Below are 27,170 nucleotides of genomic sequence, written 5' to 3' on the forward strand. Positions count from 1 at the left end.
TTACTGGGAGGCTGAGGCAGGAGAATCACTTGAACCCGGGAGGCAGAGGTTGCAGTGAGCCGAGATCATGCCACTGCACTCGAGCCTGGACAACAAGAGCAAGACTTCGTCTCAAAACAAAAAAACAAAAAAACAAACAACAAACAAAAAAAACCAAAGTGAAAATGAGGATTATCTAACCTAATTTTTTCATTTTACATTGGGGAAATAAAAATACAAAGCAAAGACATTCCCAAGATCACCTAGGTGCTGGCAGTATCACAAGTATTCTAACCCCTTCTTTAATGTTCCATATCCTGAGGTGATACACAGAAGGTGGCTCCATTATTGCTAAATTGATGCTGATTTCTCAGCCACTTTATTCTGGTGTCTCGATGAGGGGCACAAAAATGAGTGAAACCATGTTAATCATTAAAATGTAAGAAATTTTAGCCTCAGCACTGTTAGAAAATCAATAAAGAACACCATTCAAAAATAATAGGGGTAACACATGGATATACAGAGGGGAACAACACAGATTGGGGCCTAACGAAGGGTGGCGGGTGGGAGATGAGAAAGGATCAGGAAAAATAACTAATGGATACTAGGCTTAATTCTTGGGTGAAGAAATAATTGGTACAATAAACCTATGACATATGTTCACCCATGTAACAACAAACCTACACATCCTGCACATGTACCCCTGAACTTAAATAAAAGTTTAAAAAATTCATTACTTATATAACAAAAAATGTAGGAGATGACTTATGAAAAGCAATGAGCTGATTTTGTGCAGGGGCCAGTATGCCTAGAAAACCACAGACAGTATACAAATCAAGACTCACTGTCTCTGCATAAGAGATTTTAGAAGGGTGTGTATATGTAAAATTACCACTAGATTCTGGGGAAAGAAAATAGGAAAGAGAAAGTAGGAAACAAAGTTAATGGCTTCACCTCTGCCACATCTGCCTTTTCTGCCAAGACTTTTAAAACTCTATTATCTCACAAAAAGTAGGAGCCAGAATAAAGAAATCTCTGAAACGTATGCTGTCCAGCGTATCATGGGACAAAACTAACATAAAATCACAGTTTTTACATTCTTATCCAGAATGAAATTTTTTAAAAATCATATTTTGAGGAGTCAGTTGTCCTACCTGGGCCTCCCAACCCAAGCATCTATGCAATTACCCAGTCATAGATATAACAATTAAATACTATAATCCCTATCCAGGCAATTTGCTACTTGAGAATAGTGAGCTGTTGCTAGATGCCCTGTAAAAGCAGTGGGAGATTTCAGCAGGGTAGACCCTGCAGGACACTGAGAACCACATTGAGAAAGGGGATGAAAGAAAAGGGCATGAAGAAAGTAATAGAAGGTACCTAATTAGCCCGGAATAGCTTACTTTAGATTTCTCTGCCACCTCTCAGGTTATACTATTGTATGCCATTTAAATATCTCTGTTATGATTATTGTTATCCAAAATATTGTACTCTTGCTATCACTCTGCCCTCTCTCTTCCTGGCATACTGACACTCATTATCCTGGGTTGTCACAATGGCCTGGTTATCAACTAAATTATCCATGTCTCATTATACTCTACTGTAATCTGCTGGAATAAGAGGCTACCCTATACAATATTAAAATTCACAACACACTTTTCCAATCAGAGTCAGTTTTCCGTTTACCAAAACACTGCTTGCAAACATGTTCTATTAAGTTACTTGGACCATTTTCAAGTCAATTTTGCATTTCTTGATAATCTGGTTTTCCTTAAGTCTCATTGCCAGTTGTGACAGACTTTGGCACCGGGCTCACAGTTTTTCTCTCCATACCAAATGTATCATCATTATCATCCTGGGTGACAAGTTATTACAGAGGAACATTTATCAGCAGGTATATATCAATCTATATTGTGTATCAAAGAAATCCAGAAACAAGAACACTTTTAGGAAAATCCTGTCTCTACTTCATAGAAAAGTATGGAGTTTATATTCAATATGTGCAACAAACTTTAAAACCAATGATCAGGCCGGGCATGGTGGCTCACACCTGTAATCCCAGCACTTTGGGAGGCCCAGGCGGGCGCATCACGAGGTCAGGATATCAAGACCATCCTGGCTAACACAGTGAAACCCCGTCTCTACTAAAAATACAAAAAATTAGCCGGGCGTGGTGGCAGGCGCCTGTAGTCCCAGCTACTTGGGAGGCTGAGGCAGGAGAATGGCGTGAACCCGGAGGTGGAGCTTGCAGTGAGCTGATATTGCGCCACTGCACTCCAGCCTGGGCGACAGAACAAGACTCCGTCTCAACAACAACAGCAACAAAAAGATCAAAAACTCTTTCCAAAATTCCTACTTTTAATGGTAAAGTAGCTTGCTTTGTAGAACAATTCATGCCTAAAGTTTATTAACCACTTAGTACTTAAAACTAAGGCAAGTATGTTGAGATTACACTTTTTTCCTTCAACAAATCCTTACTGAAGGCCTACCATGTACTAAGAATTGTTCCAGGCACTAAGAATAAAGTTATTCAGAAAATGTGTAAAATCCCTACACTTGTGAAAATCATTTTTTACTAGGGGGAAGAACAAGATATGTAAGATGTAGAGTATACTAGAAGATGATGAATTCTTCAGAGAAAAATGAAAAGGGAAGAGAATAGAATTTTGTTTTGGTTATGGTTTGGTAAGGAAGTGGCAGAGGTAGTCAGAGGGAAGTTGCAATCTTAAATGGGAAATGTCTCAATAAAGTGAACTTTAAGTGACTTGAATAAAGACTTGAACAAGATGAAGGAACAAGTAAAACAGGTATCTGGAAAAGAGCCTTCCAGAAAGAGTCATATCAAGTGCAAAGGCCCTGAGATGGGCGTGTACCCAGTGTGTCTAGGAAACAATAAAGAGGCTATCAGAGTGAGAACAGAGTGACTGAGGAAAAAAGTAGTCACAGAGTTAAAGGGTGTGTGTGTGAAGGCTCAATAGGATCTTATAGACCATTAAAAGGACTTTGGTTTTTACTTAGTGTGAAACAGGAAGCTCCTGTGGGATTTTAGGCAGAAGAATGATATGATCTGACTTGTTTTAACTTTTTCACGCTTTTATTGTCTTACTGATCATGGCCTGCAGAGGGGCAAAGGCAGAATCATGGAGACCAGTTAAAAAGCTGTTGCAAGAATACTTAATTATTTGAATCATGAGAAGAGAATGATAGTTAAAAGTGGTTGGTTTCTGGTATATTTTAAAGAGGGAGAAAACATAATTTGCTGACAGATTGGATGTGTGATGTGCAAGAAAAAAGAGTCAAGGATGACTCCATAGTTTCTATTCTTACAAGAAGTAGAATTGCCATTAATTGAGACAAAGAGAGCTGTAAAAGGAATAGGTTTTTATTGGGGCAATGGAGAAATAGGGAACTTACCTTTAAGACATTTTAGCCTATAATAAAATATAGCACACTAATAATGTTCTATTATCATATCTGATGAAGATAATTATATTTCTAGCATAGAGAATAAGGCTATGTTACATTTTCAATACATTAATCAGTCTTACTCAAAACTCCTCACTGCTTCAGCAAGGGTTATTTGTAGACTACAATAGAAGTCACTCCTAGAAATTTTAGTATCTTGAATTGGTTGTAGAGTTTGGATTGTTATTCTGGCATAATTTTTGAGCTAGTTAAGTAGGTCACATATGTCTCATAGAGATATAACAAGGATGAAATTCTGGATGAACTCCAAGGGTGTATTTACATTAAGAAAAATGGCTCCCATAGGAATAAAAAGGCAATACATGACACTTGAACCCAAGTGCTCACCAGAACTGGAAGAATATGACCAAATATTTAGTCTGAAAAGTCATCTTCTGTTGAAGCAGTAAGAGTGATTTATCAGGTGAGGAGCTATGTTCCTCTCTGGCATGAACCATCTAGCTGCATGGAGCCCTTCCTTGATAGCCCTCCTTCAGCAGCTCTCACTAGAGAAAGTCCTCATGTACTAGGTTCCAGGGACTGCCACCTAAGTTCCCTTTACCCACTTTACCCATATTTGGTTTTGCCTTTTCCAGGGCTGTGACCTCTGCAATTCATTTAATAAGATTAAAGTAAACTGATAAAGAAGAGCAAGGAGTAGGAGGAAAATGACGAATCTATTTATGGGAGTTTGAGTACAAATATTATTCAGAAATTCAATCTAGTTCCATTTACTTCTAAAATGCCACAAAACAATATTAAGTCAATACATTCAGCAAGCAATTATGAAATAAGAACTATGTTACCCACTAAGGGATGGGGAATTCATGGATAATAAAACAGGGTTCCTGCCCTTAGTGAACTCAGAAGCTAATGGTGAAAGCAGATGATTAAACAAGTAATTACAAGAGCATTTGTAATGAAGGGGCATACAAAATGTCAGGGACCCAAAGGGGGGACAATTAAATCTGCCTGAGGAGGTTGTGAAGGATTTATAAAGAAGATGACATTTGAGCCAAGCTGTGAAGGAAGAGAATGCATTTGTCACTCTACCGAGAGAGTACTCTGTGATAGGCAGAGGCGGCCTAAAGCTTACCCAGCTTTGGGATCGAGGAGGTGTTAAGAGTAGTCTGGGGAAAGTTTACATGGGGAAGAGTGACAGAAAGAGGAGACTAGAAAGATTAGCTGGGACCAGACCTGCTTTGCTAGGGGTTCATCCTTTGTTCTTTGGGCAACAGAGAGCTCTTAGGTTTTTTAAGCAGGCAAAAGCTATAACGATAATTGTGTTTAAAAAAAAAAAAAGGTGGCAGAAGGGAAGAAAAGAAAGAAAAGTCATCAACAGCAAGGGCATAAAACAGATCAAGAGAAGTAAGAAAAAATAGAGTTTCATACTTTGCAGAAATAACCATGAACATATTCACTCCCATGCCCCTTTCCCATCCCCATAACCTATCAATACCTCCCTCTAATTAAATTAAACATCTCTATGCACTATCATTTCATCAAGCAGGCAATGAAAAAAGAAATGTCCACACAGAAAGACAGAGGGAAGATGCTGGTACCTCAGAAAAAAACACACAGAAAACCACCTTGTCCCATTTAATTATTTCTCTCAGAGTTTATAAGAGAAGAAATAATTAAGAACACCATATGGATTTGGAACACAGGGAAGCATGCGTGAACACATCACACATGCACACACACACTGCTTGTATTGACAAATGATAAGAATGATAAGTAGTATAAACATCGAGAAGAATGATTACATCTGTCTTACCTCATCACACACATTCATTTTTAATAATGCTGCCAATTTACTATTGTTTGAGATCACTCTTTTTAACATAGCCTTGGTGTATCAGTAGCTTCTGAGAACCACTTCCTCTCCATTGTCACTCCTAGTTTCTTGTGGTTCCAAGACGCTAAATACTAAGGACTACTATAGTAGCTTATGAGAGGGCCATAATATTGCTATAAGGAGCCTGCTGCTTGCCTTGATTAGGTCGAAAGCATCAAAGCTCTGGGAAGAATCTAGGAGACCTCTCTCTGACTGATGGTTAGCTTAGATGAACACTACAATCCTTAGATTAGGTTTTTAGAGCACATTTCTTTTTTAACACAGTCCAGAAAATAGAGAAGTTATACCTTCACTTTGCTGGCAAATAGAAGGCTCTTTTCTGTAGTACCACTGCAGACAAGCAAAGGTTTGAACATTTTTTATTATCACCATGGGATTAAATTCCCCAGATGGCCATAGTTTTCAGAGACATTACGAATAGTGATTATCGAATGTCTTGGTCACAGAACACTTTTATGAAAAATTTAAAAACCAAAATAAAACTAAGAAACAACATCAGTTCCTACTGACCCATGGTAAAAATAATAACAAAAAAGGTAGGAATCATCATTTCTAACAGCACAGGAATACTTCCCTCCTCCAAACTCATACAGGGCTTTCATGCTACTCATTTGGCACTTAATTACATGCTGTATTTTACTAGTAATGTTTTTGTTTTGTTTTGTTTTGTTTTGTTTGAGACAGAGTCTGGCTCTGCTGCCCAGGCTAGAGTGCAATGGTGCGATCTCGGCTCACTCACTGCAATCTCCACCTCCCAGTTTCAAGCAATTCTCCTGCCTCAGGCTCTGGAGTAGCTGGGACTACAGGTGCGCAACACCACGCCCAGCTAATTTTGTACTGTTAGTAGAAACTGGGTTTCAACATGTTGTCCAGGCAGGTCTCAAACTCCTGACCTCAAGTAATCCACCTGCTTCTAGTAGTTAACTTTTTAGAAGTGTTAGTTCTGCTTCTCTTATTTGATTGTAGTAAGGTAAGGTTAAGTTAGATACGCATCAAATCAGACTGCAAAATACCTTCCATCAGATAATAGGCACTAAGAATTGAAAATATGGACACTGGTAAATCCATATCCTTACCGAGATTCATGGGCCACTTTATACTACTTTTTCTTTTTTGAGATGGAGTCTTGCTCTGTCGCCCAGGATGGAGTGCAGTGATGCGATCTCGGCTCACTGCAAGCTCCCCCTCCTGGGTTCACGCCATTCTCCTGCCTCAGCCTCCCGAGTAGCTGGGACTACAGGCGCCCGCCACCACACCCAGCTAATTTTTTGTATTTTTAGTAGAGACAAGGTTTTACTGTGTTAGCCAGGATGGTCTTGATCTCTTGACCCTGTGATCCACCCACTTCAGCCTCCCAAAGTGCTGTGATTACAGGCGTGAGCCACCGTGCCCGGCCCACTTAATACTACTTTATGTGTAGCATTAAAAAGTGTAATGTGAAATAAAGGTGCACTCTTATACCTATGAAGTTAACAACAACAACAAAAAAAACCCGTAAAATCAAAAGAACCTATGTTGGTTGGGCTTCTGTAAAGCTTATGCATGATTATACGTCCCGAAATAATTTAAATTGGTATAACCCTTCATTAAGAATCAGCAATACATTTAAAACCCATAAAAATGCTCATAACCCTTATATAAATAATTTACATTAAGGAGTAATTCAGATTAAAAGGCTTTAGATATGAATATATAATAATTTAAATATAAAAACAAAACATTAGAAATAACATATAAGTTTAGAATAATAATGGCTAATTAATTGATGGTCTATAAAACTGATGGACCATTTATAATAAAAACTTCAATCATATTAAGAAGTCAAAGAAACATGCTTAACTGACAAAGGGCATAAAAAAACTTACACCTGTCATCATATTTAATGGTGAAAGACTGAATACTCCCCCACCCACTAGGATCAGAAACAAGGCAATGATACCTGCTCTCGGCACCTATTCAACCTCGTACTGGAGTTCCTAGTGCAGTAAGACCAAAAAGCAAAAGGTATCTAGACTGGAAAGAAAGAATCTAAAACTGTTTTTATTCACAGATGCCCACCTAGAAACTCCCCAAAAATGTATAAAAAACTACTATATCTGATAAGTGAGTTTAGCAAATTTGAGATTCAACATCAACATACAAAAACCAATTGTATATTTCCATATATTTGCAATGAACAATTAAACATCAACATTAAAATAACAATATCACTTATAAGGAATATGGAACACTTTGGAATAAACCTAACAAAATATGTGCACAATGTGCTGAAAACTACAAAGCACTAAAGAGAGAATTCAAATAAATGAACATTGAACTGTGTTCATGGATTAGAAGACTAAAATTGTCAAAATGTCAATTTTCCCCAAATTGATCTCTGAATTCAATATAATCCTAATGAAAATACCAGCAAGCTTTTTTTTTTTTTCTTTTGAGACGAAGTCTCACTCTGTCGCCCAGGCTGAAGTGCAGTGGTGTGATCTCGGCTCACTACAACCTCCGACTCCCTGGTTCCAGTGATTTCCCTGACTCAGCCTCCCAAGTAGCTGGGACTACAGGTGCACGCCACCACACCTGACTAATTTTTGTACTTTTAGTAGAGACGGGGTTTCATCATGTTGGCCAGAATGGTCTCGATCTCCTGACCTCGTGATCTACCCACCTCGGCCTCTCAAAGTGTTGGGATTATAGGCGTGAGCCACCGCTCCCAGCCAAACTTTTTTTAAAGAAATTGACAAATTGATTCTAAGATATATATGTCTATATATATTTACATATATATTTTTGTATATTTACATATATAGTTTTACATATTTGTTCATATATATTTACATATATATGGCTTAGAATTAACAAAACAACTTTGAAAAAGAAGAAAAAGTTGGAGGACTTGAACTGCTTGATTTCAAGACAATATAAAAGTAAGATCAAGACACAGCAAAAGGACAGACACATAGGTCAATTGAACATAATATAGAGAATGCAGAAGGAGACCAACACGTATGTGGTGAGTTGATTTCTAAGAAAGGTATCAAGGTGCATCAATGGAGAAAATATAGTCTTCTTAACAAATGGTGCTGGAACAACTGTACATGCCATATAAAAATATGAACCTTGGCCATACCTCATATCATACTGAAAAATTAACCCAAAACATATCATCATAGACCTAAGTGTAAAACCTAACAATATGAACTCCTAGATGAAAACATAGGAAATAGACTTTTGTGACTTTGGATTAGGCAAAGATTGGGACACAAGGAGCATGAGACATAAAAAAAGTGACATTATAACTGCATGTCACTAAAATCAGAAGAAAAAACTTAAGGTTTTTTAAAGATACTGCTAAGGAAATGGCCTGCTGACCAGAATATATAAAAAAACTTTCACTACTCAATAATAAGAATTATTTTAAAAACTGAATAAAATATTTGAACAAATACATTAAACACAGAAGAGAAAAGAAACTGAATAAAATATTTGAACAAACACATTAAACACCAAATAAGCACAAAAAAGAGATTCTCAGCATAATTAGTCATTAGGTTAATACAGATTAAAACCTCCATGACATATATCTGTACATGTATCAGGATAGCCCAAATTGAGAAAAATACTGACAATACTAGCAATGTGCAGAGCAACTGCTCATATACTGCTGGTAGGACTACAAAATGGCAAAGCCACTTTGGAAAGCAGTTTGATAGTTTCTTATAAACATACACTTACTATATGACCCAGTAACTCTAGAGAAATCAAAATATATGTTCATATACAAACCTGTACACAAATGTTTATTGTGGCTTTATTCACAATAAACTTTGGGAGGCTGGGGCAGGTGGATCGCCTGAGGTCAGGAGTTCAAGACCAGCCTGGTCAACATGGTGAAACCTCGTCTCTCCTAAAAATTCAAAAATTAACTGGGCATGCTGGTGAGCACCTGTCGTCCCAGTAACTCGGGAGACTGAGGCAGGAGAACTGCTTGAACCCGGGAGGCAGAGGCTGCAGTAGCTGAGATCATGCCACTGCATTCCAGCCTGGGAGACAGAGAAAGACTCCGTCTCAAAAAAAAAAAAAGAATGGAGTACTAACGTATGCAAAAATATAGATGAATCTCAAAAGCACCATGCTAAGTGAAAGAAGAGAAAATTAAAAGTATGTTTCCATTTATACGGCATTCTGGAAAAGACAAAACCATATAGTGCCAGAGATCAGAGCAGTTGTTGCCAGGGAATACAGTAGAGGGAGAAGAGTCATTGCAAAGAGGCATAAAAAAAAATTCTGATAAATGGAAATATTCTGTGATCTTGGTAGTGGTTATACAACTGTGTAAGTTTGTAAAAAAAAAAATTATAAAGCTGTATATTTAAGAAGGATGAATTTACTGAATGTAAATTATGCCTCAATTAACCAACCAACAAACAAAATACTGTCAACACCAAGTGTTGAAGAGGATGTTAAACAACTGATATGCTCCTCCACTACTGGCAGGATTCGAAAATGGTACTTTGTAAAATAGCTGGACATTTTAGAAAAATTAAGTTACACATACACTTATTATAGGCCCAACAATTCCATTCCTAGTATTACCCAGGGGAAATAAAAAAATACATGTTCAAGTAGGCCGCTACTCAAGTAGGCCGCTACAGTATAGTGACAGCAATAGTAGAAATAATAATAGCTACCTCATTAATTAAATGCTTACCGAATAATAAATATATATTCACTTGTACATGAATGTTCACAGCAGTTTTACTCATAATAGCCCAAACTGGAAAGAACAAAATGTTCATAAATGTCAAAGGTGATTGGATAATTATGATATATCCATGTGAAAAACTATAACTCATCAATAAAAAAGAACGAACTATTGACACCCCCAATACCATGGATGAATATCAAAATATCATACTGAATCAAAGAAGCCAGACACAAAGTGTGCACAAAAGAATATAAATTCTAGGATGTACATATAATTCTAGAAAATACAAACTAAGCTGTAGTGATAAAGAGCAGATCAGTGATTGATTGGGGACAAAGGGATGGGACTAATTACAAAGACGCACAAGGAGCCTTTTTGGCATGGTAGAAATGTTCTTGGTTGTGGTGGTGGTGGTGGTTACATGGAGTTGTACACTTAAAACAGGCACATTTTATTGTATATTAGATTATACCTGAATAAAATTGATTTAAGAATTAACAGCCTAAAAATGTTTAAGATAACCAAAACAGCATGGTACTGGTACCAAAACAGATAAGATATATAGACTAAGGGAACAGAACAGAGGCCTCAGAAATAACGCCATACGCCATACATCTGCAACCATCTGATATTTGACAAACCTGACACAAACAAGCAATGGGGAAAGGATTCCCTGTTTAATAAATGATGTTGGGAAAACTGGCTAACAATTTTCAGAAAAATGAAACTGAACCCCTTCCTTACACCTTATACAAAAATTAACTCTAATTGGATTAAAGACTTAAATATATGACCTAAAAGCATAAAAATCTTAGAAAAGAACCTAGGCAATACCACTCAGGACATAGATATGGGCAAAGACTTCATGTCCGAAACACAAAGCAATGGCAACAAAAGCCAAAATTGATACATGGGATCTAATTAAACTAAAGAGCTTCTGCACAGCAAAAGAAACTATCATCAGAGTGATCAGGCAACATACAGAATGGGAGAAAATTATTGCAATCTAACCATCTGACAAAGGACTAATATCCAGAATCTACAAAGAACTGAAACAAATTTACAAGAAACAAACAAACAACCCCATCAAAAAGTGGGAGAAGGATATGAACAGACATTTCTCAAAAGAAGACATTTATGGAGCCAACAAACATATGAAAAAATTCTCATCATCACTGGTCACTAGAGAAATGCAAATCAAAAACCACAATGAGATACCATCTCATGACAGTTAGAATGGTGATCATTAAAAAGTCAGGAAACAACAGATGCTGGAGACGATATGGAGAAATAGGAATGCTTTTACACTGTTGGTGGGAGTGTAAATTAGTTCAACCATTGTGGAAGACAGTGTGGCAATTCCTCAAGGATCTAGAACTAGAAACACGATTTGACTCAGCAATCTCGTTACTGGGTATATACCCAAAGGATTATAAATCATTCTACTATAAAGACACATGCACATGTATGTATACTGCAGTACTATTCACAAAGCAAAGACTTGGAACCAACCCAAATGTCCACCAATGATAGACTGGATAAAGAAAATGTGGCACATACACACCTTGGAATACTATGCAGCCATAAAAAAGAATGAGTTCCCTTTGCAGGGACATAGATGAAGCCGGAAACCATCATTCTTAGCAAACTAACACCAGAACAGAAAACCAAACACTGCATGTTCCCAGTCATAAGTAGGAGCTGAACAATGAGAAGATATGGACACAGGGAGGGGAACATCACACACCAGGGTCTGTCGGGGGTGGAGGGCTAGGGGAGGGAAAGCATTAGGAGAAATACCTAATGTAGGTGACAGGTTGTTGGGTGCAGCAAACCACCATGGCACATGTATACCTATGTAACAAAACTGCACATTCTGCACATGTACCCCAGAATTTAAAGTATAATAAAAATAAATAAAAGGGAAAGCACAATATTTTTTTTAAAAAGTTAAACATAAAAGGCCATAGGCATTACAAATATGCATATTAAAAAAAGACCAGAAAGAGCCCCACGAAATAAAAAACAATTGTGTTAAGATAAAAGATTTGGTTAGGACTTATTTTTCAACTTTGAAAACTATTTTTAATCTACTATAGTAATATTTTCATAAACAGTATTTTTAATAGAGACGAATAAAGCAAATAACTTGTAATTTGGTTAAACATGAAAAATTAACTCAAGGCTTAATTTCTTTTCGGTTACCTCTATGCTCAGAGGAGCTCAGAACATTTAATAGTTATCATTCTCAACTCCTTACTTTCTGAGAAATGGCAGGAGTCCCAGTATGAGCCATTAGCCAAAGGCACAAGTATCCTGTCATGTAATGAATCAGCAAGAGTTAAGTGATCACCCCAGGTTGCCTGACTTTCACCTGGATACCATTTCCATGCAGGCAGACTTCTCAAGTAGGCCGCTACAGTATAGTGACAGCAATAGTAGAAGTAATAATAATAGCTACTTCATTAATTAAATGCTTACCGAATAATAAGCAACATAATTATATTGTTTTATTTAATGCTTACTCCAACATTATAAGCCTTATAAGCTATTTAAAATTTTCATTTTATAGTCTTGGAAATGATACCTCAGAGAGGTCAAATAATTTGCCAAATGTCACAGCTAGTAACCTAAGGTTTGCTTAGTTCCAAACCTAATCACCATGCTGCCCTGCCACCCAGTAGAGGGTCCCTGAAATTTGTGGTTACAGAAGCCCTATTTTTCTGATGCTTGAGGGGTTGAGGAAAAGAGGGAGACACTATAACTTAATAGAGCAAGGCAGAATTGTCTTTCTTCATGCCTAAGGGGGTTTGGAAAAGCGCTGAGCATTTAGCACAAAGAGACTCCAAACACAGCTCTCTGCTGACTTACTGGGAACAGATCTTAAGTCTCTGGACTGATTGGGATCTTGCCTATATAACTAGTCATCAGAGCCCATTTTTCTTTTCTACTGTATATTCTTAACCAGTGTTACAGTATAAAACATGAAAAGGGAATATCAAAAGCTATTCTAGGAAAATGGGCTGTCCTTTCACACAAATGTTATCCAGAAAGGCTTCATGCCCACGTTCAATTTCATTTCATGTATAACAATCTCTTAATCACATCTGAGAATGTCGCATCATCTCTCTCACTCTCTCTACATTCTCAACAAATTATTTTACCCTTGAAATCAACAGACCAAGAAAGAAATGATCCTAGCGAATCAAGAAGCAGTTATTAATATTTTAAGAGATGATAATTCCATAGATATAGCTGGTTGTATCTGAAATTGTTCCCTTTGCAGATCCCTCCTTGCTGATATGCACCCTATACAAGGCTCCTTCCTGGGTACCACTGCCTCAGAGAATCGATCTCCTTGACTGTACTTTTGCCTCTTTAACTCATTGATTCTGGCTTGCCTCCCACTGTACTTCTTTCTTTCATTCAAGCCTGGTGTTTTATCTCCTGCTACCCAAAAGGTTGTAAGAACTGCTACAAACTGAAGGGCTTTCATCTTCTGCTTGTCTTCACAAACCTGCCATTTATAATAGTTTAATCTGACGAGGCCCACGGTGCCTCTCATTCATGAGCTTGCATTTCCAGACACAAACTCTCGAGGGAGGAACCCTCAAAGAGGTCCAGAAGCAACCTGATTCTTGTTCCATCTTCACTTGTCCTCTTGGGACTTGATACTCTAGAGTATTCTTTTGGTTTTCTACCTTCACTGATGCTGTCCAGTTCCCCTTTCATAATCAGTCCTACCTCACACCTTTATCCATTCCTGGTTCCTGGACTTGCCCTAGAAGGAAGTGTTTTAATCCTCAGATTAGGGTTCTGGATTCTCCCTTTGGTCCTTGCTCTCCAAAGATCCATGCTTGTAACTGTGGCTCCCAGGTAGTTAATTCTTTTATAGCCAAGGGTGCTTCTTTCTTGGTAAACTGAAATATGTCCTAGTTGCCACAATCTGGACCTTTGTTGCCACTCTCTGCTGCCCTCCAGCGGCTACCAGTAGAATGCAGTAGTTAGAAATTGGTTCCAAGGCCTTTCCTTGACCTACGAGTGTCCTTTAGCAGAAAGCTACACAGTGCGGTTAATGAAAATGAGATTCGTGTTCAGGGCCTAGCAGTTTTCATTCAGCCACTACCACTACAACAGCCTCTGATACCACTGCTACTCCAAGGGAAATTCATTGGTAATGACTCTCCTGTCCCTTCTCATAAAGTGTGATTGTCTCAAAAACTTCCAAATTCCATGTTTGTGGATATGCATATTCATGCTGTATGGTAGAGGTTAGGGAGAAACCTTCTGAATTCCTGAGGCTTGGTTTGTTGGGAGAAGCAGAAAGTAGTGCAACGCCTCAGGCTAACCAGGCAGCAAGGCATCTCACAGGTTACCTAGGTCCCCTATGATACAGCAAGAGAGGATTGACAATGCTGTCTGTGGACTAAGGTAGCAACTGCTAGGTGGCTTACTATGTTATGCTTGTTAGCTCTTCACTCAAAAGCTGAAATGGAATGGAACCAATGCCTCCAAACGGACTGACTTCGCAGTGAGGCTATCTAGAGTGATGCTGGCACCATGTCCACATCAAAAGTTACAGTTGTTGTTCTACTCGAAGCAGAGGAGTAGGAGGGGTTCTACTGAAGCAGAGGGGTAGGAGAGTTGTCACATATTAGACTGACAGTTCTGTAAAAGGTCCTTCTAACACCTAATGGAAAGGGTGTTCTATTAGGTTGGTGCAAAAGTAATTGCAGTTTTGCCATTGAAAGTAATGGCAAAAACCACAATTACTTTTGCACCAACCTAATATACTCTGGTGGAACCTCTAAGCAGTAGCACCCTGCCTCCAGGATGAAGCAGAAGGTGCTGGACAACCCAGCATTAGGTTAGACTGTGATAATACGGGTTGAAAGCAACAATGGAAACCCTTAGCCTGGGAGGCCCATGAGTCAGAAGGCTAAACCTCATTAATTTTTCATGGGGAAATATGCCAAAGCCTGGTATTTTATCTCCTGCTACCCAAAAGGTTGTCAGAACTGCTCTGAACAAAAGGAGGACCTTCAACTGCTGCTTGTCTTCACATATCTGCCATTTATAATAGTTTAATCTGACGAGGCCCACAGTGCCTGTCATTCATGAGCTAGCATTTCCAGACACACAAACTCTCCAGGGAAGAACCCTCAAAGAGGTCCAGAAGTTACCTTTCTACCACATACAACTGTGCAAAGAACCACCTGTTTGGGGCTTACACTGCTATTAGGTGGGTGTGCTTGCTCTCTGAGGAAAACCACAGTGGAGTTCATCAGCCCTTCCATCTTCCCTTCAAGGACCTCTTCCCCATTAAAATAAAAATAAAAAGGAGTCTACCTCTTATAAGACTACCATGGTCTTAGTGTGTTTATCATCTACTACAAATACTTCCTCTCCTCTGATTCCCAATCTCCTGAAACAATTCCATGGGGACTTTTAGGAAGTTAGACCCCTGAGGTGCTAAAATGATTTTCATAGTAAGAGAATAATGAATAGAAAATTGCCTTCCAAACATGCTATGATGTCATTTGGCCCATTAAATGTTGGTCTTTTCCTGGCACTTAAATGACATCTTACATGATTTTCTATACCAAACTGTGCTGCTCTGTTTGGATATTATTTCATGAGGTCCTGGTCTGTAAAATACGAACTCTTTGTTAAATCAAAAAATGCCCTGATGTAGAATTGCCAAACACACTTCCTCCCCAGGTAAGAAGCTGGTATGAAGTGAGACTAAGTCTTGGCAGTTCTAGAGCAGATTCTCCTCCAATTAACCAAGGACATTCAGCAAATCCCAGAATTTGTTACATATTACTGGCAATTCCTCCTACTAATTTCCTCTGATGGCTCTAGTTACTAATGTCTCAAGCAAGGTAAGGATATAGATCTGGTTTGAAGAGACTACTAAAGCATTCCAGAAGCTGAAGACTTTATTCACCTGTGCCCTATCCTTGCATATGTTGATCCAGCCTTTGCTATATAGTCAAAGGTCTAGCTCACTGGAGCCTATTCTCATAGTGTTCCTTCTTCTATTTTTCACAGAACCATCCCCAGAAGCTGTTAGCTCTCCCCTCCCCATACTTAGGAATAGGAATTACTTCCTGTCAGAGCTTCCTTTGATCTTGGAGGTATCACCTTGAAGGTAACAGGCATCTGTCAAAACAACTTGGGCAACACAATTTTAGCAAAACGACCAGAAAACTCTGTTTCTAAAAACCAAAGGACCATCTTTTGACCATCTTATTTATGTCAGGCCGCTAAACCACAGCTAAAATATCTTTTCCAAAAGTCTGTGTATCTGCATACAGCGAGTTGGCCTTGCCCTAGAGATCTTGCCAGAAAACTCTATAGCTGCTTCCTAAAACTGAACTATGGCACCAATATTTAAAAATAGATAGATAGATAGATAGATAGATAGATAGATAGATAGATAGATAGATAAAGTGACATCCCTTGGAGCACCAGGCCACCTGAAGAGAGATTATGGGAAGAACAGAATGTTATATAAGAATGCAAGCTCCATAAAGGTAGGGGCCTATTTTATTCATGCATTTTATATACTACCTGGGCTAGGCACAGTGTTGAATAAATGAATGAACATTTCTTGCTCAGGGAGGAATATATCTATATCCAAGTGCTTGCTGTGGCTATGTCAAGATATGAAATATGGTCTGCAGGACATGTAGTGGCTCTGCATCTGCAAAGAGATATGTGCAGGTGGTCTGATATTACTATATCCTCTTCTAACCACCAAATGCCTTTGGGATATGATGACCCTGGATTTCATTTCTCACCTGCCCACCTCATATATACATGCTACTCTATCAGTGGTACAGATAATCTCTTCCAAGATAATGTACTTTATGGCTTAACTCATTCCTTCTAACCCTATTATCCACAACAGTCATAGTAATGACGTCTTCTAATTCCATGAGTTATCAAGTTATTTGATTTCTGACTATGGTATAGATGGCTCCCAGTTTTATAGGCTATTATTTGAGATCATATACAATCTGAAGTTCAACAGAATATTTCAACTGAGCACTTGGAGAGTATCTCTACTGACAACATTACTGGTCCATACACTTCCCAACTAGAAGGTTTGCAAACAACTGTATTTTCTCTACCAAAAATATCCTTTCATAAAAACGTTTCCCTGCTACCTACCCCCACACTTCTCTTCATTAACTGCTCAGTAACTGCTCAGTAAACACTTGGGAAAACTATAGTTCACCTCCCAAAACCCAAGTTATAGTTCAGCAAGTTCAGGACCAATATTAAGTACATGTGGGAAATGGCTTCCTGTTAATAGTTTAATAGTTATAATGAAAAACAGAAGACTGATATCTCTGGGCTTTTGAGATATGGGCCTGCCCTACCCCAGCCCCACCTCCTATGAAGCCTCCTAGTTAGGGGATAGTTTAGACTGGTTATGGTAAAACATTAAAAAATAAATCCTATGGACTACATGTCTTTTTGGTATATTGCTGTATCAGAAAACAATCAGCTTTTAATATAAACGGGTTTTCTAATGAGGCTAAAATACAATAATTATTAAAGTTAAGATTTTTTCCTATGAGCCATAGCAGTCAAGCAAAGGGGGAATGTTCCTTCCAGGAACACATAATATTCACTAGACTTGGGCAATTTGATTTGAAAATCAAAATTTTATTGAAGAGGATCATGACAGGATGAGAAGTAGGAGGGGCAGTTCTACATAGTTAAGTTCTTGAATTGTTCTCGTTTTCCTCATGGGTGTTAACTAACCGAAGGTACAGGTTTTACCTCTATACCTCTAAAAGGAGTAGCAGCAGTATTTGTTCAACATCTCAAAAGAAATATGCAACTATTTCTCTTAGGTCTTATAGTTGTTTTCAAGGCAGGTTAAGTGTCTGCAATGGAAATGCACTGTGTTTACTTTAGAATACAGGTTAGAAATTGGGGAATAACTGGCCTAGGGGGAATATCAACAGCTCAATCTAAAAAAAGCCCTAGATATCTTGGGATGGCTTGCTGTATGAGAGTCATTGCCAACAAGCTCCATTCACGAGATCTGATGCAATGTCACAACCTAGTTCATTCAGCTTTATAAAAACTTAAGTATATATCAGAAGTAAATAACTGCTGGGGCCAAGGAACAGAAAATAACAGGATGTTACTAAGAAAAGGAACACCCTCAAGCCTTTGGCCAAACATGAAGGTGAACTATCACAGATTAAATAAATAATGCAAACTATTATCAAAGGAAGTTAAGCACTTACAATGAATGTGAATAACAGAAATGTGAAATGTTTCAGGGTAGCCTGCAAATAGTAGCATTTAATGACGAGAATAGATAGGACATAAAAGAAGAGGTATATGAGGAAGATGAACAACAAAAACTAATATGAGAAATTAAGAAATGGGGGCTTAAAGAGATCAGCCTAATACTTAAAAGAGAAAAGACAGTCTAGATCCTAATTAAACTAACATACGAAACATCCATGTTTTAAAACAAAACTTAAATCTGCTATTTTCTATGCTTTACATATTTTCTTCCCTTAACAATGCTTGAATTTCAGTGCGACTCTTCACCTTTTCCATGAAATATTTTATAGTGACTCAGGCACACATAGGCCTCTCTACTTCATGGCCTCTTTTTGCACTTACAGGTACAATCTTGCTCTTCATTTGCATCGTTTATATATGTCTTATAGCTCAACTAGAGTGTAAATTGAAGTTTATGTCCCCATTTCTTGAATTTGGACTGGCCTTGTGACTAACTCTAGCCACAAGAATGTGGTAGAACTGATGGTTTGCTAGTTCCAAGCATAGGCTTCAAGGAGTTTGCGCATTTCCTATTGCTTTCTTGGAACTCTGCCAAGATGCCATGTAAATAAGTCTAGGTTAGGTTGTTTGTAAATGAGAGATGAGAGAGAGTAGAAAAGAGTAGCCCTAGCTAAGGCTTCCTAGACCAACCAGTTCCTAGCCCATCTAGCAGCAGACCTCAAATTATGAGTAAGCCCAGCTGAAACTACCCTAAATTGAGAATCTGTAGAAATTTGAGCTTCATACGTGGTTCTTGTTTCAAGCCAACATGTTGTGGGGTAATTTATTATGTAGCAAAAGTCACTGAAATAACTGAAACATACATAATGGCTTCATCCTTCAATGTAGTACTTATCACAGTGTGCCTTATACTAGAATCAGGAATTTGCTGGTCATTCCTTTGCTCCCAGAGGGCACAGATTATACTATATTCTTTTTTGTATTCCCACAACACTTAGGTTGTGATTTGTACAAAGTAGGCACTTAGACTTTGATAAAATAAACTGAAATGAAAATCAAATTCTAGTGTTCATCGGCATTATCTACTTAATGTTTAACCATGGAAGAAAAATACAAACCATGCCACAGTTTAAAGAATAAAGTAAGTACTGAGAATCTACTATTGGTCCTATATTGTAATTCTCAATTATGAACCATTAAAGGTCAGCACTTGGTGTTTACATGCCACTTCAAGATAGCTAATTAAATGAGTCTTTAAGCTATCCTTCTCAAAATTCAGCATTAGCCCAAATTTGGATTTTGATGGAAATATACACATATATTTGATGTTTGCATGGGAAGTCATACTGCAATCCTACTTCTATGAACTTACAAAGACAGAAAACACAAAGTGCTAAAGAAGGGGATTTTGATTTGTACCCTGTAATTCACAATACTATTAATAGTAGGTTTTCCAAACTCAGAAATCTGACAAATGAGGTTTAACTTATTTGTACTTTAACTCTGAAGTGCCACACAAAAACAAAATATCATGAAAGCTTGTATATTCAAAATGTCATCTCTCCTTCTCCAAGAAGTAGAAAAGTGAGAATAGGACAAGTGAAAAAGGATGAATAGTTTTCTATCCACATCTAATTTGCTTCCCAGTGAAATTCTATAGCTTTTAAATGACACTGTTATTATAGTCTATACAAAGATGATTTCATCAAATATTCCATGTTTTGAATATTTTAAAAGTATTCATTCAATTGATACTGTCTGAAACTCTCTAAAGCAAGAGACTATGAAAGCACGTTCAGAATACACATATAAAGCAGAGAGTCAAATACACTCAATGACAGTAAAAGAATATCCTTGCTGCACTGCACTGGGGGCAGATCCTCTTCTTACATGAGTGTGTACCCTATAATTTACCTTAACTTTAGCTTACCTTAGCTTCTTCCTTTAACTTATGCCATTCCTATTTAATATTTTTATCTTTGGCTTATTAAGGGCATAATGATTAAATCACTTAAGCTAGATAACTCAGGCGGTCAGTTAAAGGTTTAGATAGGTCATTATATAATGAAAGAAAAATCTGTGTTCTTAATAACATGCCTGAAAGAAAAACACAGACCGGTGAGAGTAGTATCCAGTTTTGGTCCATAAAATCAACCCTGTGAGGACTAGATGAGAAATAGGTAACAATGTGACATATGAAAAAGACTCAAATACTAGCAAATAGGAGGCTCAATAAATGAGGACTAGGAAGCCCATTCCTCTAATTGGGGATGCCCAAATAAAAATATAAAGATTTAAAGGGTTAAGGTTAAGTGAGACAGATTTTAGCCAACTTAAGAAATATCTTTCTAATAATCATATTGTCGTAAGGTGGAACTTGCTGCTTTGGGGTAGTGGATCCTCCTCAAGGAAGATATTCAATCAAAGTCTGGGGTGTTGTACAGGGATTGAAGTATAAAGCCAAAGGTAATACTACATAATTTTTAAGATTATCCTCCAATCCCAAAATTCAAAAATTCTACTTTAGAAGCCTAAATGTTTAAGAAAACATAGTCCCAGGTTTTCTGTTTAGAGTTTGAACATCTCTGTAGTTCAGAAGCCTCCTTTTAAAATGATGCTCCTTTAAATAAGTTCTGAGAATGACTAAGACAAACTGCAAAGAGATAAATATTTTCAGCATAGGATGTGGAGAGATCATTTTTTTCACAATGACTCCACCTACCTGAGGTCTACTAATAATGAGCTACAGACCAAGAACTAAAGAATTTTTTCAAACAGTCTAGGTTAGAAAAATTATCCCTTTAAGTTGTTTCAGTAGAGACAAGTATAAGTAGAAATTAGGTGACAGAATGAATAGAAAAAGGCATACTCTTTCATTACCAGTAAAATTTTGGATTTTGGGTTTCTACCATTAAAACATTACAAAAGCAACTCTGGGAAGAAAAATGTAATAGAAAATAGGAACTTAAGCATAAATGACAGGGCTCACTGAGAGCTTACAAGTACTTGCACATTCATTCCTGACTCTGATCCACCTTATTTTGGCTGTGCTTTCTAACTTACTCCCTTAGTTAACATTTTCTGTGAACACTAGTTCCTTTCCATAGGGACCAAAACCACAAACTGGAGAGAATAACCATGCTTCCTTCTCATGAATAGTGAGAACGGAAACATTTTTCCTTGGATGTGTTTCTCCAATGAAATTCAATTTCTGCTTTCCAAGAAAAGCCAATTGGGTTAGAAGTTTCTGAGAAGAAGCAGGAGTGTGGGAGGGAATCCAACAGATATCACTTCACATACCCTAAACCAAAATCCCAATCTTTCAATCTTACATCAGTCAAGGGATTAAAGTCTCGGTTGAGTTGCTAAAACTACAGGTGGAAGGTCTTAAGTGTGGGAAGAGATTGTTCCATTTGTGATCAGGCTGGTGAATCCTTAATGTGCAAGAGAACCCCCACCTTGGCCCCCAAATATTAAGTTGACACACGTTTCTGGGACACAGCCTGAATCCTCAAACTTTGGCAGGTCTATAGACACACAATTTTCTGTTTTCTGCTTAACAGTGCTTTCCAGAATTGTCATCAGATGACAGATTACACCACCCATCTACAAGGATTCAGGGGTAGCTCAGGCCATCCATTATGGGTTAAAAGCTGTTCCAGCATGAATCGAATCACAGTGGTAAGGAACTACCGATACAAGGGGTCCTGCAGCTTTAAGAAATACCCTGGGCATCTAAAAGTTTTCAGAATGCAAACTATGTCAGCTCTGAAAACAAGAGGCACTGCATCATTATGGCAGGAGAAACAAAGCCAGCCCCCTTTTTTAAACAGACAAAAAAAAGATTGTTTTAATAGGAAAGAAGCATCAGTCATTGATTCTTACTTCATTCACACTTTCTATCCAACCCCATCCATCTTAAGAGTGAAGAGATGACAGAGCCCAGTTAACTCTCTCCCTCACTGGGCCCCCGCCCACCCTGTTCCCTATATCCAAACCACCAAGGCCTACCAACCCACTCAGTTCAATCTGCAAGAAACAGTCCTATAGAATGACTGGTTCTATCTAATGGGCTTGCCAAAGCTCAGGTATGCCCAAGTACCAGCTTTCATCACATTACTTTAATAGGGTTAGCATGACTGGTCCAGGCCTTTTCTAATCATCTTCAAAAACGACCACTTAGTTACCCATGACTGACCAGATTCTACAAAGGAGGAGGCGGGAAGACTTAAGGCAGCAGGAAAAAGTCAACAAACCAAACCAACAATCCAGAATGTAAAATATTTCATTTTCTTAAATGCTACTGGCCACATTATCTACAAACAAAACTTCTCCAAGCAGGCAGTCTCTGCATCAGTGCACCTGCTTAGCATTGGTTTGCTGAGTTATCTTTTTGCTATGTCTGCAAAAGCCAACAACAGCACAATGGGTCGCATCACTTGAGGGTCACTTGAGTCCCTCTACTCTGGGTCCCTCCTCCCACTGCCGCCTTCCCTTTTACCCACAAAACCTTTAACTCCACCATAGCTAAGGATCCCAGATAGCTAAATAAAAGAGGTGGCCTCAAATACAGGGAAAACCCTTAGGTCTCCAATGTGAATCGCCAATGCCGATCCCCCTCCCTTCCCCTTTTCCTTAAGACCTGATGGTCTTCAGTCACACATCTTAAAAGAAAAACAAAAAACAAAAACACAAAGACTTACTTGTCTCAAGTCGATGAAGGCCAACTGCAGCGTGTCCTCCTGGAACCCAGGCACCGGGCCGGATCTGGCAAACTCTGTGGGAAAGAAAAGAGGATAAAAAGCGCCTTTAACTAACCATGGACAGGGAGATTGGCAGACGGATGACAGGGAAGACAAGAGAAGCTGGGGGAGAGGAGGACCAAGCTTCTAAGGAGTCATGTCTCTCTCCCTTCAGCTTCTTTGTTTGCCCTTCAAAATTCGTGTCATCAAAACACCATTAATTCCAGCATCCTGACAGCAAGGAAACTGTACTAATTCGACCTGAAATTTATTCCCATGAGCTGCGCTGGGCTTCAGAGTATTTGTTTTGTGAATGGACAAACAACTTGCAAAGGAGGAGGGAGTGGGGGAGAGAAAAAAGTTTTTCCTCTCAACACAATAAAATCTTCAGCTGTGAAACTCTTTTCAGTTCCGAAAGCTATTTATATTTTAGATCGCTGAAGGAATTTTCTAATTTCACGCTTGTCACCTCATTCCCCAAGCATTTATCAAAAAATATTCCCTGCCACATCATTAATTATTCCCTCACTGATTATTTGTATTATCTCATGACTGCATTATTGCCCGCCTCCCCGCTCCGACCCACACACACATACACACACACCCCAGAAGCAGAGGCTATCCCAATCCATGGCTTGGCTTTTGAGCAAAGGAATATTTACAGATATGAAAAGGTCCATCTGAATAAATCTCACTGCAAAACTTAGGGAACATTTGCACGTGTCTGTCCTTCTAGCGTATTCTTTGTCCTTGACTTCTACTTCCATTCCACTCTCAAAAATTCTTTCTTCTTCCTCTACCCCAATTTAATCTTAGCCTGAAGAGACTACATGAATACTATCTGCAATTTACAGTGGCGTCTTGGGTACATGCTCAGTTTATGACTCTGGCTTCTATGTCGTTAACAAGAAGATGGCTGTACAGGGATATAGGGACAAAAACTAGTAACACTTAAGAATGTCAAATTTTATTGTCCCTGAGCCCTGCTTATTATGAAATGAAAAGGTCTTAAGTTCCCTATACACACACACACACATGCACATACACACACATGCCAAATCCAAAAGTTGGGCAGTTAGACTATTCTTCAATTCTTTCTATGAAGCCCACAGCCAATCTCCTATTTACCTCAAAAACAACTCAAGTGTCTGTTCAAAGCAAATATGAAAAGGAATGTTTTCCTTCAAATTATATTTCTATCCAGGACTGAATTTAAGAAACTATACAGAGTTGGTATCATATTCTTCTTTTGGAATCAATAAAATCTATCAAGATATTTGCATATATGTCTAGAAAATTACTTCCAACAACTAGTGGCTGGATAGATTCAAATGGTAATTTGTGAACAAGGTTAGGAACTTCTGTTCTTTAAAAATATTTTCCATTTGGTGGCTTCTCAGACATAGCATTTCATAAAACCCTTGCCCCACTTTTAAAAATAATGCTAATGACTTAGTTTGCAGGAATTATGAGAACATTACACAAAATGAAATTTAAAGCAATTTATTAAACTAATTAAAATATAGCACAGATGTATTAAACAACAATATACACAATTCTTATTGTAGACATTTAAAATTAAAAATGCCTCTTTTTTTATTTTAATGAGATAAACTATATGGCATGCTTAGCAGTACTAAAGCTTCTACTTGCTTTGGTAAGAAAATTCAAATGCCATACATAAATTAATTCTGTTGTATATTGCCCAAGTGATAAAACTTTTTTAAAAGAGTAAAATGCTGGCCAGGCACGGTGGCCCACGCCTATAATCCCAGTACTTTGGGAGGCCGAGGCGAGTGAATCACCTGAGATCAGGAGTTTGCGACCAGCGTGACTAATGTGTTGAAATCCTGTCTCTACTAAATACAAACAAATTAGCCAGGCATGGTGACACATGCCTGTAATCTGAGCTACTTGGGAGGCTGATACAGGAGAATCACTTGTACCTGGGAGGCGGAGGTTGCAGTGAGCTGAGATCGCGTCATTGCACTCCAGCCTGGGCAACAAGAACGAAACTCAGTCTCAAAAAAAAAAAAAAAAAAAGTAAAATTCTAAAACTGTATGATGATTTTATGAAGGCTATGTTAATAAAAAGCTTGATATAATCCATTGTTTATATCTACAATAGCCAATATCTGTGATAACCTTGTATACAGGAGCTATTCGAGTTAAATGTACAATTTTCCCATACTATGCTCCTGTTAATAGCAATTCTTTGAATTACAGCCACAGCTATTCTTTTTGACTGCTTGGATTGTTAGGTGGTCAGCTAAAATTAGCTTCCCATACTTGATAGTTTCTCCCAAGGATGATGGATTGTCACACTTGGCACTGCATAACTCAAGTCTATGCTGTATCACTCGAAGCATCTGAAGACTTCTCTGTCAGTACAAACCCTACTTGTGTCAAAATGGCAGCAATTATCAAGATGTTCTGCCATCCTATATACGTCCAACTCAATGGAATCACCCGTCTGAATGCTTGGAAGCTGGCTACACATTCTTGAATTTCCTTATTGGGCATGCTCCCTCGGGCTAATAGATTAAGCTGATGAAACAATTTAGGAATCTGGATGTGATACGCATTTAGTTCTCAGAGTCACTTTATTGACCTCATTTTTATGACACACTGAATCTTCCAGGTTCCCAAAGGATATAATGACCTTTTAGGCTTGATTGCCCCTTTTATAAATCAAGGAATCAAAGAATGACAGTTGCATCAGGTATGACAAAGTAAAGAAATTAATTTTCACATATAGCTTATGGAAATGTCTAATGAGTATATATTCAACCTCATATTTGTATGTTTTCTCATTGCTTTATGTATATAATTCTTGTCTTCTCACACAGATAGCAAACTCCTTAGGGATAAAGACCATTTCACAAAACCAAATATCCACTCAAAATAGTAGATGTTCAACCAATATTGTGTTTTAATTAAATAAGTTACACAAATAGCAAGATTCATTGGTCACATGTGCTCTTCACTGCCAATGAAAATCTCTGGATTGTAATAGGTAAGGGGTCCTTAATCTGAGTATCAATAAACAGGCTTTAGGAATTCATGAGCTCCCTAAAATTATATGCACATTGATTAAAGGGATGGGCTTTGGAGCAATAAAAATCAGAATTTGAATCCCAGCTTTCCACTTAGTAACTCTATGGACTTACACAATTTACTTAACCTCTTTACACTTCAATATCTTTATCTAAAAAATGAGGATAATAGAACATTCCTTATAGTGCTCCTATGAGGATTAAACAGAATAACACATGTGAAGCAGTTGGCAGAGTGCCTAGCATATCATAATTGAGTATCATTATAATTAGTTTTTCAGTGTAAATATGAATTTCTCTGCAAAGAAGGTTCATAGCTTACACTGAATTCTCAGAGGGTTGGTAGCTCAAAAAAGGTTAAGAAACACTGTTCTATATCAAGGACAAAAGATAAGAAAAAAATTCAGCGATGGCTCAGTGATGAGTTAGTGAGTTGGCATTGCTAATTTATTTATAGGCACTATTTAATTACTTCCTTTAAAGGAAATTGATATTATTAACTACTAGTGTTCTAGCTACAGCATAGTAATTTTCATTAGTATTTTTTAAAAATTTAATAAATGTATAAAATAGGTATTTTGTAACTTTGTGACTCAATATGCCCTCAGAAATATGATTAACTTTTAAAATATATTTAAAATGTTAATAGCGTTAGAAAGTGCGAATATTTTTTAAAATAAAGGAGAATTTGTATACACTCTAATTTCAACTATATAAAATATAATATGCATAGAAAACATGATAGTAAGCACTCACGTCATAATGTTACCCCAGGCTGCTACAGAGAGGAAGGTTATGAGGGTTTGTTTTTCTTCTTTATATTTTATAAACTTTAAAAAGAAATACAGACCACTTTTATACCCTGAGAGAAGGAAATGGAAGAACACACACAAACACATACACATTATGTAGTGGAGCTCATATTGCAGTACTTTCCCTAGTAACAAGAAATATAATTTGTTCAAGATTTAGCATTACTGGCAACTAGGATCGGTCTGTAAACCCAAATTCTCAGATGCTACTTGATAGAAAGAAGAGGAAAACTACCACATGAGAGAGGGGCAGGAGGCTCCCAGTCTCTTGTAATA

General features: G+C 37.8%; 1 protein-coding gene across 3 annotated transcripts in view; it reads right to left on the bottom strand.

The window, feature by feature from the left end:
- Positions 1-27,170, bottom strand: part of EXOC6B (exocyst complex component 6B) — a 680,715-nt gene that overhangs the window by 151,167 nt on the left and 502,378 nt on the right. For all 3 annotated transcript variants that reach the window (XM_031655579.1, XM_031655578.1, XM_031655577.1), the window contains one exon: positions 22,988-23,061. In XM_031655579.1, coding sequence (XP_031511439.1) covers positions 22,988-23,061 — 74 coding nt within the window. The remainder of the gene's footprint in view (positions 1-22,987; positions 23,062-27,170) is intronic.

This window comes from Papio anubis, chromosome 14 (genome assembly GCF_008728515.1).
Source record: "Papio anubis isolate 15944 chromosome 14, Panubis1.0, whole genome shotgun sequence".
Classification (NCBI taxonomy): domain Eukaryota; kingdom Metazoa; phylum Chordata; class Mammalia; order Primates; family Cercopithecidae; genus Papio; species Papio anubis.